This window comes from Rhea americana, unplaced genomic scaffold (genome assembly GCF_003343005.1).
Source record: "Rhea americana isolate MKP2758 unplaced genomic scaffold, rheAme1 scaffold_269, whole genome shotgun sequence".
Lineage (NCBI taxonomy): Eukaryota > Metazoa > Chordata > Aves > Rheiformes > Rheidae > Rhea > Rhea americana.
This window is the reverse complement of record NW_028186389.1, coordinates 255,657-271,250: the sequence shown is the minus strand read 5'-3', so window position 1 is coordinate 271,250 and position 15,594 is coordinate 255,657. Positions and strand designations below refer to the sequence as shown.

The 15,594-nt window shown below is 36.2% G+C and overlaps 1 protein-coding gene across 2 annotated transcripts in view; it reads right to left on the bottom strand.

Moving 5' to 3' along the window:
* Positions 1–15,594, bottom strand: part of UGGT1 (UDP-glucose glycoprotein glucosyltransferase 1) — a 49,135-nt gene that overhangs the window by 21,754 nt on the left and 11,787 nt on the right. Inside the window, exons 9-22 of one of the 2 annotated variants that reach the window (XM_085307941.1) lie at positions 15,395–15,494; positions 14,251–14,311; positions 11,082–11,173; positions 10,262–10,412; positions 9,848–9,967; positions 8,968–9,053; positions 8,355–8,490; positions 7,241–7,372; positions 4,787–4,951; positions 4,488–4,608; positions 3,692–3,790; positions 2,096–2,119; positions 1,501–1,595; positions 569–775 (exon numbers count right to left, since the gene is read on the bottom strand). In XM_085307941.1, the coding sequence (XP_085164067.1) occupies positions 569–775; positions 1,501–1,595; positions 2,096–2,119; positions 3,692–3,790; positions 4,488–4,608; positions 4,787–4,951; positions 7,241–7,372; positions 8,355–8,490; positions 8,968–9,053; positions 9,848–9,967; positions 10,262–10,412; positions 11,082–11,173; positions 14,251–14,311; positions 15,395–15,494 (1,589 nt within the window). The remainder of the gene's footprint in view (positions 1–568; positions 776–1,500; positions 1,596–2,095; positions 2,120–3,691; positions 3,791–4,487; positions 4,609–4,786; positions 4,952–7,240; positions 7,373–8,354; positions 8,491–8,967; positions 9,054–9,847; positions 9,968–10,261; positions 10,413–11,081; positions 11,174–14,250; positions 14,312–15,394; positions 15,495–15,594) is intronic. The other variant, XM_085307940.1, reaches the window with a different exon arrangement.

Sequence of the window (15,594 nt, the reverse complement as noted above, 5' to 3'; positions counted from 1 at the left end):
TTGAAACAGGAAGAAAATTACATCCATGAGCACTTTAAAATATGTCTTTCTTGTTTCTGTTCAGAAAGGTCTTTGTAACTTGCTAAAATTTATCCTCATGCCCCTGTTCTTCGTGGTGTTAAACCTAACTCCTACCTGTCACTCTCAGACATGATCACAACTTCTGATGTAAAGGGCCGTACTCCATTCTTCAGTTCTTAAGTGGTTCTTGGCTAATTTTTAAGCCTCATTTGAGAATTGTAGTTTATTTTCTTAAACAGATCATGAACATGAAATTCTCTTGATACACAAGGAACAACCAACTCATTTTAACAGATCTCTGAACCTGCATTCCTTTTGACTTTTTAAAGTGGAGTAGCTTTGATGTGTAAGAGGATTTATGTTTACTGTTAGACAAAGTGTTGTCATTCACTAAGCTTAACCTCTCAGAGAAAAAAAAAACAAAAAACCACCCCACAGTGTTACTCTCCATACTTCAGCTTTTCCATATAAACATGCTACATTAAGATATTCATTAAAAGAACTAGTGAAGTATCCTACCTTTGTAGGCACCAACAAACATGCTTACCCCAACTGCAAATTCTAAGATGTCAGCTCCTGCCTCAAGTGCCTTAGCAGTTTCCTCCTTTGCCATTTTGGTGATGAAGTTCTTGGCATTATTTGAAGTTTGCGTCTGCAGAGCTGCCCATATGGCCTTAGCAACAAGTATATTCTTGCTGTTTGGATCTTCACTGGGGTTATTAATCATGCTAATTCGGACATTATTGCTGGATTTCTGCGTTTAAGAAGAAGTGGATTAGAGAAAGTTTTAGATTTCAGGTACTTTTTTTTTTTTTTTTTTTTTTTTTTTTTTTTTTTGTTTTTNTTTTTTTTTTTTTTTTTTTTTTTTTTTTTTTTTTTTTTTACAAGAATAATTTTTTTAATAACATGTATAGCAAAAGCTTTGCATTACTTATCGTGAAAACCAGATACCAACTGGGCAAGTAACAGCACAAGATTAAAAGGACAAAATACTAATTAAACGCTAAAATACTTAGTCTACATATAGGCACTACTGTGACAGGGATCTTCTAGATAATACAATGTACATTTGCTACATAATAAAAACTGGACCCTGGCTGTCACTCAGATCTGGCAAAACAATGATTTAGGAGTAAACTACTTATTTTTATGGTTCAGTCTCTGCAACAAGAGACAAAACAGAGAGCAGTGCTCATGTTCATCTCCAAACCAAAGTTCAGACATGTCATTTTAGGAACAGGGACTAAAGAGCATCCTTTCTTTATTGTGTTAGTGGAGGGCTGAGAGGGGATTCTGTCCTAGCACAAGCAGATCAGGGATGTTCCATCCCCTACAGACAAGATAAGGCTGGAAAATAGAAACGTGCAGAAAAACTAGTCTCTCTTGTGTCATAAGACAGGACAGAAGTATAATCCTGTGTTTCTCAAGCCTCTATCCACTGCTTTATTTATACTGCTACACTGAGCAAGCATTACCTACCTGATGTTTAATTGCATCATACAACAATTGCCTCCCTGAAGGTTTATCAAAATCACCAACAATCCAAAAAGTAACTGGTCTAACAAAAGAATCATCTGTAGGGGGAAAAAAAAATTTTTTTTGAGGTAGAGGGAAGGAGAGCTATTTTTTTTATTTTTTGTCATTTGGATGAAAAAAGATGTGCATGCACAGATTTGGAAAAAAAGGACATAGAAAAGATGCAGATGAAGCTAAGCTATCAACTCTGGTAGGTCAAAAATAGAAGTATTGTATTAGGTTTGATTCCCCTCACACTGAAAACCCACATAGGACAGCATGCATCACCATTTCTAAACTGCATTTTTTTGCTACCTGTTCAGTTTAGAAATTTTAAAGGAATCCATAAATTAATTACAGATTTGTGCCAGGGTACAGACACACTCTTCTTCATGCTGATACTATTAGCTCACAAAATCAGTTTTGTACAGAGACAAAAAGTGCTGAAGCAAACATGCATTTAAATAGCTTTATTTCTTGCTGGTTCTAAAGCCAGCCTTATAAAGGAAGTGGAAAATTCCCAGAACAGTAACATAAGAAATGCTAAAGCATGAGTTACCATAGATTTCCTTGGAAGACATTCCTGGTCAAAAAGCAGAGAGGAAAGAAATGGAAAGGAAACAGACATTAATTTTTTTTTCTTTTTAGTAATCTCAGTGTGTATGAAGAAGCTGAACAGCACTGCGCTAGGCATAACTGAATCACTAAGTTCAGTTTTAACACACAACAAGTCTGTGTTTTTTATTAGAATAGACTTTGCCACTTTTTTCAAAAGATTGATGCTTTATTTTCATACTACAGCACTAATTATACTAATTATATCAGTTTCATACAATACCATGAAGGCTGCATTCTGAAGAACATTTGCAAAACTTGCCATGCATTTGACTTGGATGTCGACAGTTAATAATAACTGCCCTCTTCAAAAAAACAGCAAGCCAGCACTATTTCAGTGTTGCTGCTGAGTCAACAACACATATAGCTTTCTATTATTTTAGAAAATAAACATGCTATAACATTACTGCAATCAAATACCAAATATCCTAAGTCATAGAAAGGGCAATGAACCAAAAACTGTGAAGCCATGAGATCGCAAACTGGTACATCTCCATGAACAGAAGCTGTTGACTGATGAGATGAAATCAGCAGAGAGCAGGAAAGTAAAGAGTAAGTTAAGTTAATCAAATTAACCACATTTTGAATGAGCAGTCACAATCCTCCAGAAGGTTAACAAATACCTATATTTTCTTTTAATTTTCACGGGAGTAGCTGCTGCTTTACCCCTCCAGGTTCAATACCTCAGAAGAAACACCACTTTCAAATGAGCATATGGAAGTGTAGGTTTAATTAATAGTTTACAAAAGGAGAGAAGAAACTTGTTTAGATCTAAGTGACTGAGCATAAACCAAGGGTAAATGCAAGACAAAGAGCAACGGGAACATTTAAGGCAGTACATGCAGGTGACAGTGCCTTGAGATAGTATCAGGGGAAACTTGCAAAAGCCTGGTAAAGAACACAGAAACAGAAACAAGACAAATCGGTTCAAAAAGCAGCAAGTTATTTCTGATTCCTAATTAAAATGGGAATAGGCAAGGGCTGATTAAGCATAAGGTCTGTACTCATTAGGTCTGTGCATCCATTTCTTACAGTGAGTAGCACAGTTGTTTTAATACTAACAGAAGGCTTTATGTGTAACTAATAAAACAATACCATCATTGACAGAGTGGTACATGCACACGAGCAGTAAGAATAGCACAGACCAGATTAGCAGTTGTCTTACATAATGAGCTGTAAATTTCTTCTGAATGCACATAATCTTTAGCTATTCCGAATTACGAGGCAAAGAGCTGGAATCCCTTTTACACTTTTCTAGTCAGTGTAACTGCAGGATCAGAGCTTGCATTACTGTGTTTCTGGTAGTCTTATGCAACATGGCATAAGTTTGGGTGGGACTTTATTCATAGAAGGCTACAGGTGTTTAATGAGGGGAACACTCTTGTTCCATGTAGATGTCAAGCCCTACAAAAGTATATTTTTAACATCTGAATGGCACCATTGCCCACAGGCTTGAAAAAGGTTCATGGCTTAAATGCATTGAGTACTGCATGTGTGCTCTGAAACACATATAAAAAAATATATCTGGGGTAGATACTACCTCTCTTTGTTAAGTAGGTCATGCTGTTTGCCACAGCAGCTGTCTTGTCTTTGGATTCCAACGTAGTGAATCTAGCAAAGTCATCCACATAAAAGTTATCTGGAGAGGAAGTATGAGAGAGAAGGTATTAGATGCCAAAGCAAACTATTTCCATGTGAAATGAAAGAAAATCAGCAGTGTTACCAGGACATCAAGTCACACATCCCACAGTTTTTTGCTTATGATACTGTTTTTTTATTTTTCATTTCTATTGTTAATAGCTAACATGTTGAGAAGTTCTCGTTGTTTCCTAAGTTACGCTAATAGCTACATAGCATTTCTGACATGGAAAAGTCAGATTTTTCAAGTCTGGCTTGATTCCAGTTAGTTTACCTAAATGATACACATATAAAAGCCACTGTATTACTATTCTTCAGCCAACTCAAGAAAGGTCACAAGTGCATCTGCAGTCCTGCTGTTATACTGCAGAGTCTCTGCACTGGCTATTGTTATTTTAACCTTTCAGCTCTAAGAAGTTCTTCTACAATATATGGCACAACATATTTTCAATAATTCCAAAGGCAACTGCCAACCTCTGCTCAAAAGGTCAGAAATAAGGAAAAAGCTGTTGCTTTACACATTACAGGACTGTACTGCTCTTGGCTTTTTTTTAGCGTCATTATTCTCTCGATTTCATGAGTCAAATTCCCCTGAAAATGTCACTTGGGGTACTGTTAATGCTTTGCCACTAGAGCATTCTGTTAGGAAAGCAAAAGTCTTATACTTCAGGTGTAATGCAGTTAAAAGCATCCCTTACTCATTGCTGTCAGATCTAAGTACTCTCTGTCAGACATTAAGATCCTTGAATTGATTCTGGGAACAACATTAGGTTGGTTCATGATATATTCAACTACATCTTGATCATTAGATAATTCACCCTGAAGGAAAAAAAGAAAGAAAAAGCAATTTTGATTATATCACACATATATTTGCCTTAGACCACTTAAAAACCAACTAGTTACATAAGTTGTCATGTGTATTACATATTCAGGGACTTTCAAGTCAGTTTTTCAAATGATGTTTCTCTCTGAAGTCACAGCTGAACCCAGCACGTACCAAGTACACGGCTCGCTGGAAGAGGCTTGTGGTTTCCAGGATTTTGTGCATTGTCACAGTTTCTAGGTCATCAGGATCCAGCTGATCTTTTTGAAAAGGCATCCCATTGAACAGCACAACGGGGAGAGGACCTACACCCGTCTGCTCAAAGTAACCTCTTGCTGCCTAAATACAGGGAAAGAAGTAACTTTAACATGTCAGACCATTACTGCAAGGGTTCATGTTTCCATGCAATATCTACCAAAGTCTATTCTAAACACACCAAGATGTCCTTGCAGCTTTTATGTAACACATACTGAATACAAATGCTATGCAATGCATAACACACTTCTGGTATGTTATGTGCATAAGATGCCCTTCTCTTTCAGAGTTTCAAAGCAAGAAAAGTTAGTTCATATTAAAGAAGCGCACATAAATAGCCATTATGCTAGCAAACTAGTCTACTAAGTTCATACCGTAAATCAGTTAATTCTAGTGAATACTTTTTGGTAACAGTTAAAGAAATGCACAGTATGAAACCAGCATTTGCCATATAAGTTTGCAACTGTTGTAAGCTGTGGGAGGCTTTGGTGGGTTTTCTTGGTTGGTTGGTTGGTTGTTTCGGGGTGGGTTTTTTGGAAACATGTTTCCAAAGATTTTTCTATACACACATTTCCTGTGGGAGGGAGGCAGGGAAGCCAGAGGGGGTTATTCTGTCAAGGCAAGTTTCTCCATTTCGCATAACCACTGCAAAATGCGCCATCATTATTCATATTCAGTTAGGGACAGAAAATCAAGTTCTGCTGCTCAGGCATTCTTTTTGAGAACTTTCAAAACCTCTTTATCATTAATCCTTAGCCCATAGTTATCTTTTAAGAACAGAGAAAAAGAAAGAAAGACAAAAAAATCACATAGATCACATGAAAGTGTGACCAGTGTTTTGTCCTTTATATAGGGCTAAGCTCTCTTTAAAGACCTCCTTTTAAGATATGTTCATGCTGAATGGCGTCAAGTAGAACATTTGGAGCAAGGGCTCCAAAATGGCCTCTTGAGTCTTTCAGAGATTAGCACTATCTGTTGGGGATTTCTTGTGGAAGGTTTATGTTTTTTTTTTTTTTCCTGTGTTTTAAACAGGGTGAGAAGAAGGCTTTGCTTGAAATCCAAGCCAAGCGGGTTATTAATTACACTGGAAATCTGTTTAGCTCAGCATAAGAACAGCCCAGGTTCACATTCCAGCTTCACTCTCATCATGCCATTTCTGCCTTTTGCTTTTTGAAAGCAAGCAATTGATTAAATAATGTCTTGCTTCCTCCCCAGTCACATACTCCCTTTCAAGACTTCATGGTAACTTCAGAACTTCAAAAGTAACTTCAAAAGAAGATGCCTCAACAGAGGCGTGTTTAGGTAATAGAGAAAGTAATGGGATCCCTTTAAGCAGGAGTCTCATATGTATGAAAATTTGAGGATAGCTTTTTAGAGGGAGGCTCCAGCAGTCTGCCTCCTCAGACTCTGCCCCTAGCCATGAAACTGCACTGAGTACATTGGCCACATCCTTTATGCCTCAGCACATTGAGTGTGATTTGCTCTGTTTGTTCTGATCAGTGAAATCAACTGGCAAGAAGTACTATATCTATCATGTAGATTGATAGGACCTCTCCTGTCATTCAGAAATGTCTACCCTAATTTAAGGCATTATGATTACCTGAAAATGCTTTTTCTATACTTTCCTACACAGACTTACGTGCATCTATGCTTTACACCTTCCTATGTACATAACCTTGGCACCATTCTTCAGATTTCCAGATGCTGGCAGTATCATAAATATTACTGAGCTTTTGTAGAAAGTACTTCCATTCTTTCTTCTGGAACATTCAACTAAAATAAAAGACCATCCCCTACAGAACCCAAAATACAATCTTCTTCATTTCACATAAAAAAATGACCCAGTACTGTTTTGTACTCCCAGCTTTCTCCATACAGAAAAGTACCAACCCTAAAAATATTTTTTTAAAAATCCTTTGAGAAGGGTTGCCAGATGCCTTGCTACAGGCAAGGAGTTTTGCATTTATCAGCATCCTATTATCTCAGACACTATTCAGATACCAGTGCTAAAGAAAACCCACACAAACCCCTCCCAAACACTAAGCTTCTGGGTTTCCCCTGTGAGTCATGCTCTCTGCATTTTTTTAAGCAATTCTAGAGACATGAAACTTACCTTAGTTCTTGTAATCTTGTAATATAAAATATACATGTGTGCGTGCGTCTATGCATATATATATACACACACACATATAAACTTTATGATGAACATAAATACTTACAGTATTAAAACTCACCCTAGTATGATAATGAATTAGATACTTCTTTACCAAGTAAGAGAACTTGAGCAAGAAACTGTACATAGCAATGATATTTGCAAAACAGTGTTGATGAAAAAAAGAAGTAAAAAAAAATCATTATTTCACAAATTCTTACCTTTCTGTTTTGATCATAGGCAGAATCAATTCCCAGAATGCTGTTTACTTCTACATAAGGATACTGTTTCTCAAGAACACTAACCACATGCTCAACTCTCAGCTGATCTCCTGTTTTTACTTTGTTATATATCTGGAAAAGGGACACAAATACAAGTTTACAGCTGCAAGTGAAAAATCAACTCTTCTTACCAAAGGTAAAGTAACATGCCACCTGTATTCTAGTAATTATACAAAGTATTAACAGCTAGATAATAAAAATGACAATCTTTTGAATAAATTCAATAATGTCTTATAAATACAAAGCTAAAAGTTGCAAAGTGCTGGTAGATCTAAAACTTACCTTGCTTTACCTCATAGTTATTCCAGCCAGATTGGAAATAGGTAAGTATTGTGGATTTCTTTAAATAGTAACTTGTATCTTCAGTTACAAAAAATATTTGAGCAGAAAAAGTAGTGCTCAGCAAAAAAAGAAAAAAAAGGCTCAAGTGAAGCACATCATAACAGCTACCTCTTCTTTGCAGACGAAGTCGTGTTTATGAATATAACATACTCTACATTTAAAGCAGCTAATTTTGTTTCCCTCTTGAAGGCACAAGATTTACTTCTGACTTAACAACTATATAAAACCCCCGTCATTTGTATAACAAAAAATATTGTCTTCAAAAAAACTAGCAAATTTATGCCCATCTTACAGATTTGTGCAACAATGTCAAGCTACAAGTGAAATGAACTACAAGTGAAAATAAATTTACTAGTATCTATAATCTTTTATGTTGCAAGAATGTGTCAGCTAAAACTTTCAGCTGTAACATTAAAGGGATAGAATAGTTTAGAAGTGGTATTAGCAGAACAAAGAAAGAGGTAGGATTAGAAACGCTTACAAAAGTATAAATATCACATTTAAATCTGGCCTCACTTCCTAAAATTAGTTCATAGCACTTTAGAGGGAAACAGCTATTCTGTGGTACAGGTATTCTGAGGTACCCTGAACACTAATAAAGTCAAAGTAGAAAAATATTTTTTCCCATTACATATGTTTTAGCACATGAACATAACCTATCATTTTTTGGCAAATATTAAAACATTCATTTCCCCTTTAAATGAATACTTACAGACATGACTGCCTGGAAAGCATAATTATTATCCATTTCTTGTGCCACATAGTTGTACGCCCTAAGGAGGGCAACACCAGGATCCTGAAGTCCATCGACATCTTCTGAGTCATTAACCACAAAGACTAGTCCTATCCTGTAATCAAACAAACCCTCAGATTATGAATCTGTTACACTAACAGGTAATGGACTCTTCATACAACAGTCAGCCACGATCATCTTAAGCAAAGGGTTTTTTTTCTGAATATACTGATAAGATTTTGAACAGTATTTAGGAATCAGAATTGTGATATATAATCTCTAATAGAGAGTCTGTCAGAATCTTGCTTTTTATATCTTCTTTCATCCACAGTGCTTGCTCTTAAGTATCTTTTGGACTGTTAGAGAAACCAAATTTCTTACTCAGCTCTGTTTTGCCAGTAGCAAAAGTTTTACTCAAAACATTTTAAAGAAGGAACAACATTTTCAAAATGGCCTTTCCTACCAGCAATACAAAGTATTTAAAATTTCTACAGCATCCTAACAACAAGCATTTTACAATTGCAAGAATCACAAAAATGAAACTGATCTAAACAAACAAACAAAAAACCCTCCCATAAAAACATAATATTACCTCAGTGGGATGTGGTTACTGAAGAACATCTCTGCCACATTAAACAATTCTGCTGTAGTCTCATGAGTAGGATCTACTATCAGTACCTGTACATAAATTGGAAATGAGAGGTTTCTGTTCCCTTAACAAGTTAAGGCATTGGCTTTTGATTAGAGATAGCTTAATTCATATTTTAATGCAGAGTTATTACCAGTTCCATTTTGTTCACTAACAGTGACATGAGACCCACTAAGTTTCTCCTATAAGTCCAAAATCATAATCGAAGATGCCCTGTCTAAACTACTCCCTTTACACAGGACAGACTATACTTCTTTTTTGCCTTACCTTTACCTCAGTATGCCCTAGCATTTAGGATTCTGTCTCTGGTCGTGTCAGAAGCTTCCCAATTAAGAGCTCCATGCTCATCTTGCCAAAATGCACAAATATCATGTTGCTCTGCCTAGCCCTCCTAGAGGGCCCATCCTGCTAGACATTCTCAGAGCAAGGCCAACACCCAGACAGAAGCAAGCCCTTAAAATGAAGTTACAGCCCTTAATTCAGATGAAGTGTTGCTTTTTTATTAGATCTTTTCAGTGCTAAAAGCATCTCAATAGAAGGATAAAATGTTAATGGTCCTACAGCATTGTTCACATGGTGGCATTCACATGACCAGTCCAACAGAGGTCAGGAAGCTATGTTCAGTAATCTCTGACTCACATTCATAACTTGACAGTATAGGTAGAACTGAATCTTTTTAGAAAGCATCCTAACTCCATCTTTAAATGACAGAGAATCCAATTATATATATGTAGGTAAGTTCCAAAAGCTAATGCCCTTGCTGTTTAAAACAAAACAAAACAAAAAAAAGGAACATTTCATTTCTCATCAGATCACTGCTTACAAAATTATGGAAGTTTTTCCTGATTTGTCTGATCACCCCTGGAAACGTGGGACGCAGCAATTCTTGCACATTGGAAGGCCAGGAATTATACCGGCTGTCAGCCTCAAGATTGTTGATCCACTAAAGAAAAATAAAATAAAGCCATTTAAGTGATCCCAGTCCTGTTCAAGTCTGGAATAGTAAAACATTTTAAAAATCAGACACTATTTTGAGCACTATATGAATAAAAAGTTGAACTTTCTTAAGAGTTAATTGCACTTAAAACACAGCACTCGTTTTCTCTATTGTTGCTCCTTTTTCTTCTCTGCAGAATTTTAGATTTGATTATGAGGTGAAGAACAAAAGTTCCCCTGACAGCTTAAGAACACGTTGCTCAAAAGTGGGTAAGATATTTCTTATATAAACCAAACGCACTGAAATAGCAGGGCTTCTGATGTCCACAGCATAGTCTGAATCTGATGGCTGGATGTTCAACTTCAGAACATTGTGCAAGGAAAGACCCTCAATTCCTAAGCTGTGCAGGCCTTCCATAACACGGGCTTCATTGCGTAACACATCAATCAAGCTAGAAGGAAAAGAAAAATAACTTTATTGAATTTTAAAATACAACAAATAACTTGCTATAGCCTAAGGGTTAACAGATGGAAAGTATAAACAGAAGTTTGTGAGGTCTATGCATTATTTCTTACGTCTTACCTATTTCTAACTGCCTTAAGAAACTTGAGCTAATTTAAAACATATTCTGTTATTTTTCTGAGAAGAAGTGCATTACATCAAGATAACTTAAGCATGATATACAACTGTAATTTCAGTTCCACAGTACTGAAACAGGTCTTGACAAAGATGCAAGGCCATTTTCAGATGGAAAATTTACAGGGATTTAGCTTTTGAGAATCAAATACGCTACTGTCTTCAAAATAAGCTTGTATTTATTGACAGTCCTGAAGACCAAAGTCTTGCTTATTCACAGAACAAGTCAAACGAACAGTAATAGGGTGAGGTTCCTTTTCTGATATTCTAGAGTATTGCAGTTTTCACAACAGCTTTTCTGTAGGAAACCACTTATGTAAGAGAAGTAAACATTGTCTGCTTTTCCCCATACTTAATCAATTAATCATTTACATCTAGTTTAAATACTGTGTTTTTCAAAGGTTCAAATCTGTCTAAATGACTTTAGCATCCATGCAAGATTCTAAACAGGACACAATTATTCTGGAAAAGATGATATTCCTACCTAAATATGTCCTGAGTGTCTAAATCAATATGTAGTCCATTGATGAACAAGGCAGAATCTCCCGGCTGTAATCCTAATGTTCCTTTGAAATACTGAAAGGGGAGGGGGGAGGAAAAAGCCATGAGAAGAAAACTACAAACAGAATAAAAATGATTACGGAGTTTAGTGTGTCAAAGCTATGGATATTATCCTCATCATTATTTGGATTGCATTATATTAATTCTCAACTACAGTCTTCACTTAGTGTATATATCCATACTTAGTACATTCAAATAGCCAAAGAGGAAAAAAACGAAGCTATCTAGTGTAGCCATACATCAGTGGGACTTCTGTTGTTTCTGTGCAATTCTGACAAATTTGGAAATTGCTTGAGTAGATTTTTAAAAATATACTTGGATTAAATCATTAGAAAATATGTGAGAGAAGTCATTTGATATTTTCTAGCTGACAGCTCCAGACAGAAAGTATCCAGGTACCTATCTTAGCTCTTTAAAGCTCATTTTTGGATAGAACAGATTTGAATTGCTGTATGTTGTGTGGTGTTCATTAGTGGTACTGACTGCCATATTTAAGGTACCAACTAAGTCCTAAGATAGTGGATGCATCATGAATAAAGAGCATATGAAGCATATGAGTTTCATAATAGTGTGATGTTCCAGAAAACAGATAGCACATAAGTGTCTGGGAGAGTCTCAGGAATATTTTGGAAGTTCTCCTAGGTACCCCTAAGCATTACTCCATTTGACTGGATACTTGCCCCTAAATTGAGGCAGCATCAGAGTGTAATTTTGAACCAGGGGAGAGGTGAGTAGAAAACAGTCCTGCTGAAGCAAAACTCCCAACATGTAAAATTCCATTAAAAACAAACAAAAACTACAACACACACACTTAAGACATGCCATTTCTTCCTCCTGATACCTCTTCTCATGCAGCAGCAGTTACAAAGTTCTATTAAGAGGCATAACAAACACTGAAGGAAAAACATTAATATTTGCACATTAAAAAAAGAAGAAAAACCCTAATATTGTGAAGGGAATAGGCAAGGCAAAAGGAGGAATAGCAAAGTAACTTGTGAAGTACCTAGAACACAAAAGCAGCATATAAGCAGGAAGAATGTATATATTCTATTAATTAATGAAGCTCCCAATAAAGGAATTGAGTATGTGCAATGTTAAGTTACATCTTTCTGTGCATACATACCTGCTAAACTACGACTTATTACAAGCCATGAACTTCACTAGCAAATAATATCTAGAGTCATGCAAAGGAAAAGTTGACAAGAGCAGTGCTCTTTACAACCTATCCATATCTGAATTTAGTAGTCTAGACGTATTTGGAATAAAAATGCATCCATCAAATTGTGGGGTTACCTACAGATCAGGCTGCTCTAACATGTAGCAGAAAAGCCCCAGGCAGCTTTAGCTTAGAAATGTTCTACATCTCATCCCTTCCAGGACTACGTTGGTGGATAGTGTCAATCCTCTTTTCTGATTTTATCACTATTGAACAACCAGGGATTTCTCATTCAGAACAGGAATCTCAGGGGACTTGTAAAGCTTACAGGTGAAAGCTTAAAGGTTACACTAAATGAGCTGAATATTATCAATGAGATTAAAAAAAAAAGACATAGATGTATACTTCACATACTTTGTGAGATCATATATTAAAAGGTATTGTTTGGCTTTGATTTTATTATAAACTTGCATTTTGTGCTCTATCGGAACTGCACTACCAGGTGTATTTTCATTCTACTCTATGAAATTCTCAAGTGGCTACTGTTTTTTCAGTGGTTTGTTAATGCCAAGTACACAGCACAGTTCGAACTTTTTTTGCAAACACTAGAACACACTCTGGGCAGGAAGTTGAGCTCAATGACATCCAGAGGTTCCTCACAACCTATTTTTCTACGGTTTTATTTCAAAACACAGCTAAAAGAATATGACTTACTTGGATAGCTGCTAAATTTTTATTCCTTAAGTAGCTTCCCCCTCAAAATACCAATAAGGGAACCATTTCCTCCACATAGTATGTATGGATTGTTACAAGCGATGGCAGGCGGTTTTGAGTTGACCCTGTGCCTTCCCAGTAAACACTGATGAATTTGTACCTCTAAAATTTATTTTCTAAATCCCATCTTAAACTAGATCATGAAAAATGTATTTCCTTTGCTTCCTTAAAACTGTAAGAATATGCTTAATATAATTGCTTTCCAAGCAACAGCTTTCTAACATTCCCTCCAGCCCAGATATTTGAACATAATCCAAAAATATAACTACACTCTGACTGTAATAACTCCCACTAAAAAGCACACTTGCACATTTCATATACAGTTGCTTGCTGGAAGTTCAGAGTAAAACCAAAACCTAAAATCAGTAACTTAATCAAGGTAAGCTTGTAACTATTATTCAGGGTGAGTTATACTATGAATTTCAGAGTTTACACATTTGTTACAGGAGTCAAATAAAAACTAGGTCAGAGGTTGAAAGAAGGCCACCCAGCAGGCACATTTATACAAGCGTACTAACCATCTCTCTGCAACTTGAAGTTACAAGCCATGCTGGTCTATTAGTGAAACTAAGGACTGATGTGACATAGACATCAAGATTTCTCCTACTTAATTCTTGATACAGTCCTGTTCTGCAGGCTAGGAATAAAGCCAGTCCGCCTGGAAATCCTAAGAATATTTATGCTGTGTATTTTCTGTAAATAAATAGAACATTTTCCTCCACGCTTGAGAATACAGTATTTTCACTGGATTTAAAGTTGATTTTATAAAGGTAGATAAATACAACTAACAGATTCAGCAGCTCATGTTTGTATACATTAAAAAGCACTGGCCAAATAACTGGCAGGACACATTTGGCTACTGTGAACAACCATTATAGGGACAACTCTGTAAACAAAATCTCCAGATCATCATTTCCCAATATATTCTTGATCTCTTTCAAAGAATTTCTGATTAGTATTTTCATATTTGTGAAAAGTTATGTTCCTAATCCACATTTGAAAATCCAGCCACTTCTTTACTTCTCAAATTCATAGAAGATGCGTGTGAAAACACTGGCTCATATTTTTACGCAAAGTATAGATTTTTTTAACAGAAATATTTTCAAAGCTTCAGTTTATATTAAATGTGTGAAAGCACAACATAACTTTCTGGAAGCATTACCTTCTGGTTCTCTTCAACTTCTGTCCTGAGTTCTGAGGAAACAACTGTTTTTGTTATCGCCCTATGGAAATAAAAACAACATGCTGTCAATTTTTGTTCCATTTTGCCCAATTATCCCACTGTTTGTACCTTAACTATATTTAGTCTCCTAGTATCAGGAGCTGCAGTCAGAAGCACTTGCATTTTGTAGCCTCATTAAAAAGTAGGATGCATTACTATTTATTTCAAAAACTGCCTGCCGTAATTGAAGAGAAGATAAAAATGTTAACCCCATGTCAACTGCTCCAAGAAGCTTTTGACTCTGTGTGTTTAGTTTCACATTAAGCCATAATAAAACTGGATTGTTAGGGGTGGGAGCAGGAACTAATAGGAAGATTCCATTCCTTGCTGTGGGCTCCAGTTCTTGCCCTTACATTGGATCTAATGGTCGTGCTGTCACAGAATGGGTGAGTTCAGCTCACTGATCTGCCTAAAACTAGATGACAGCACAATTCCAAACTTCAGAAGCTACAAATAGTACAATTTTAATATTAGTTACTCAGAGATAAGACCAGAACTCATTCTGTTTTTACTCCTAAGTGTACTTCCACCTACTCTAGAAGGAGTAGCTCCTGTAGTATCATCTTCACATATTTTTCTACTCTGGTGAGGCAAGCAAGATCACGACCGAATTTCTTGAAATTAATCTGGACGTATCCAAGACCTTCACTGATGCGTAGTAGCTCTATTTTCTGCATTTGGTCAGCCTGTGACATAACAGTTACTCCCTTAAACACTGGGCCATTTCCAAAAGTGTAAAAGGTAAATCCTAAAACCACCAGACAGAAACCCTATCCAGTGTATTCTTAAGGTCTTGATGCAAAAAGTTCAGAAGCATTTCAAAACAAAACAGCACAGGCAATTTTGTTGAATTTTCCATTCATGAATACCAAAGAAAAACAGTGCAAGCTCCCCATTGTAGTCATAAGCTGAAGATCTCTTCTGCGTAAGTGCTTTGCAGTATTTGCTTCCAGCTAAATAGAAGCTCAGACTTTAACCAGACCTATACTGCCTGTCAAGAATTCTGCTGAGAAAAAAAAGGAAAAAGAAAAAAAAAAAAGAGAACTTATTAAGAAAACTTCCTAGTACTCATCATTAAAGTTACCTGGCCTTTGTAGGGAAGTTCTGACTGAGATCTTTCATGACCATCAAAGCATCCACAGGAGGGGCAGCCAAAATACGGGCAGCAGTTTGAAAACTTAAATCTAGAAGTGAAATAGTACAAGTCAAAGACTCTAAACTGAAAACAACCTAAAGCACTGCACTAAGAATAAGCATTTATACATCAGTCATACCAACTTTGGC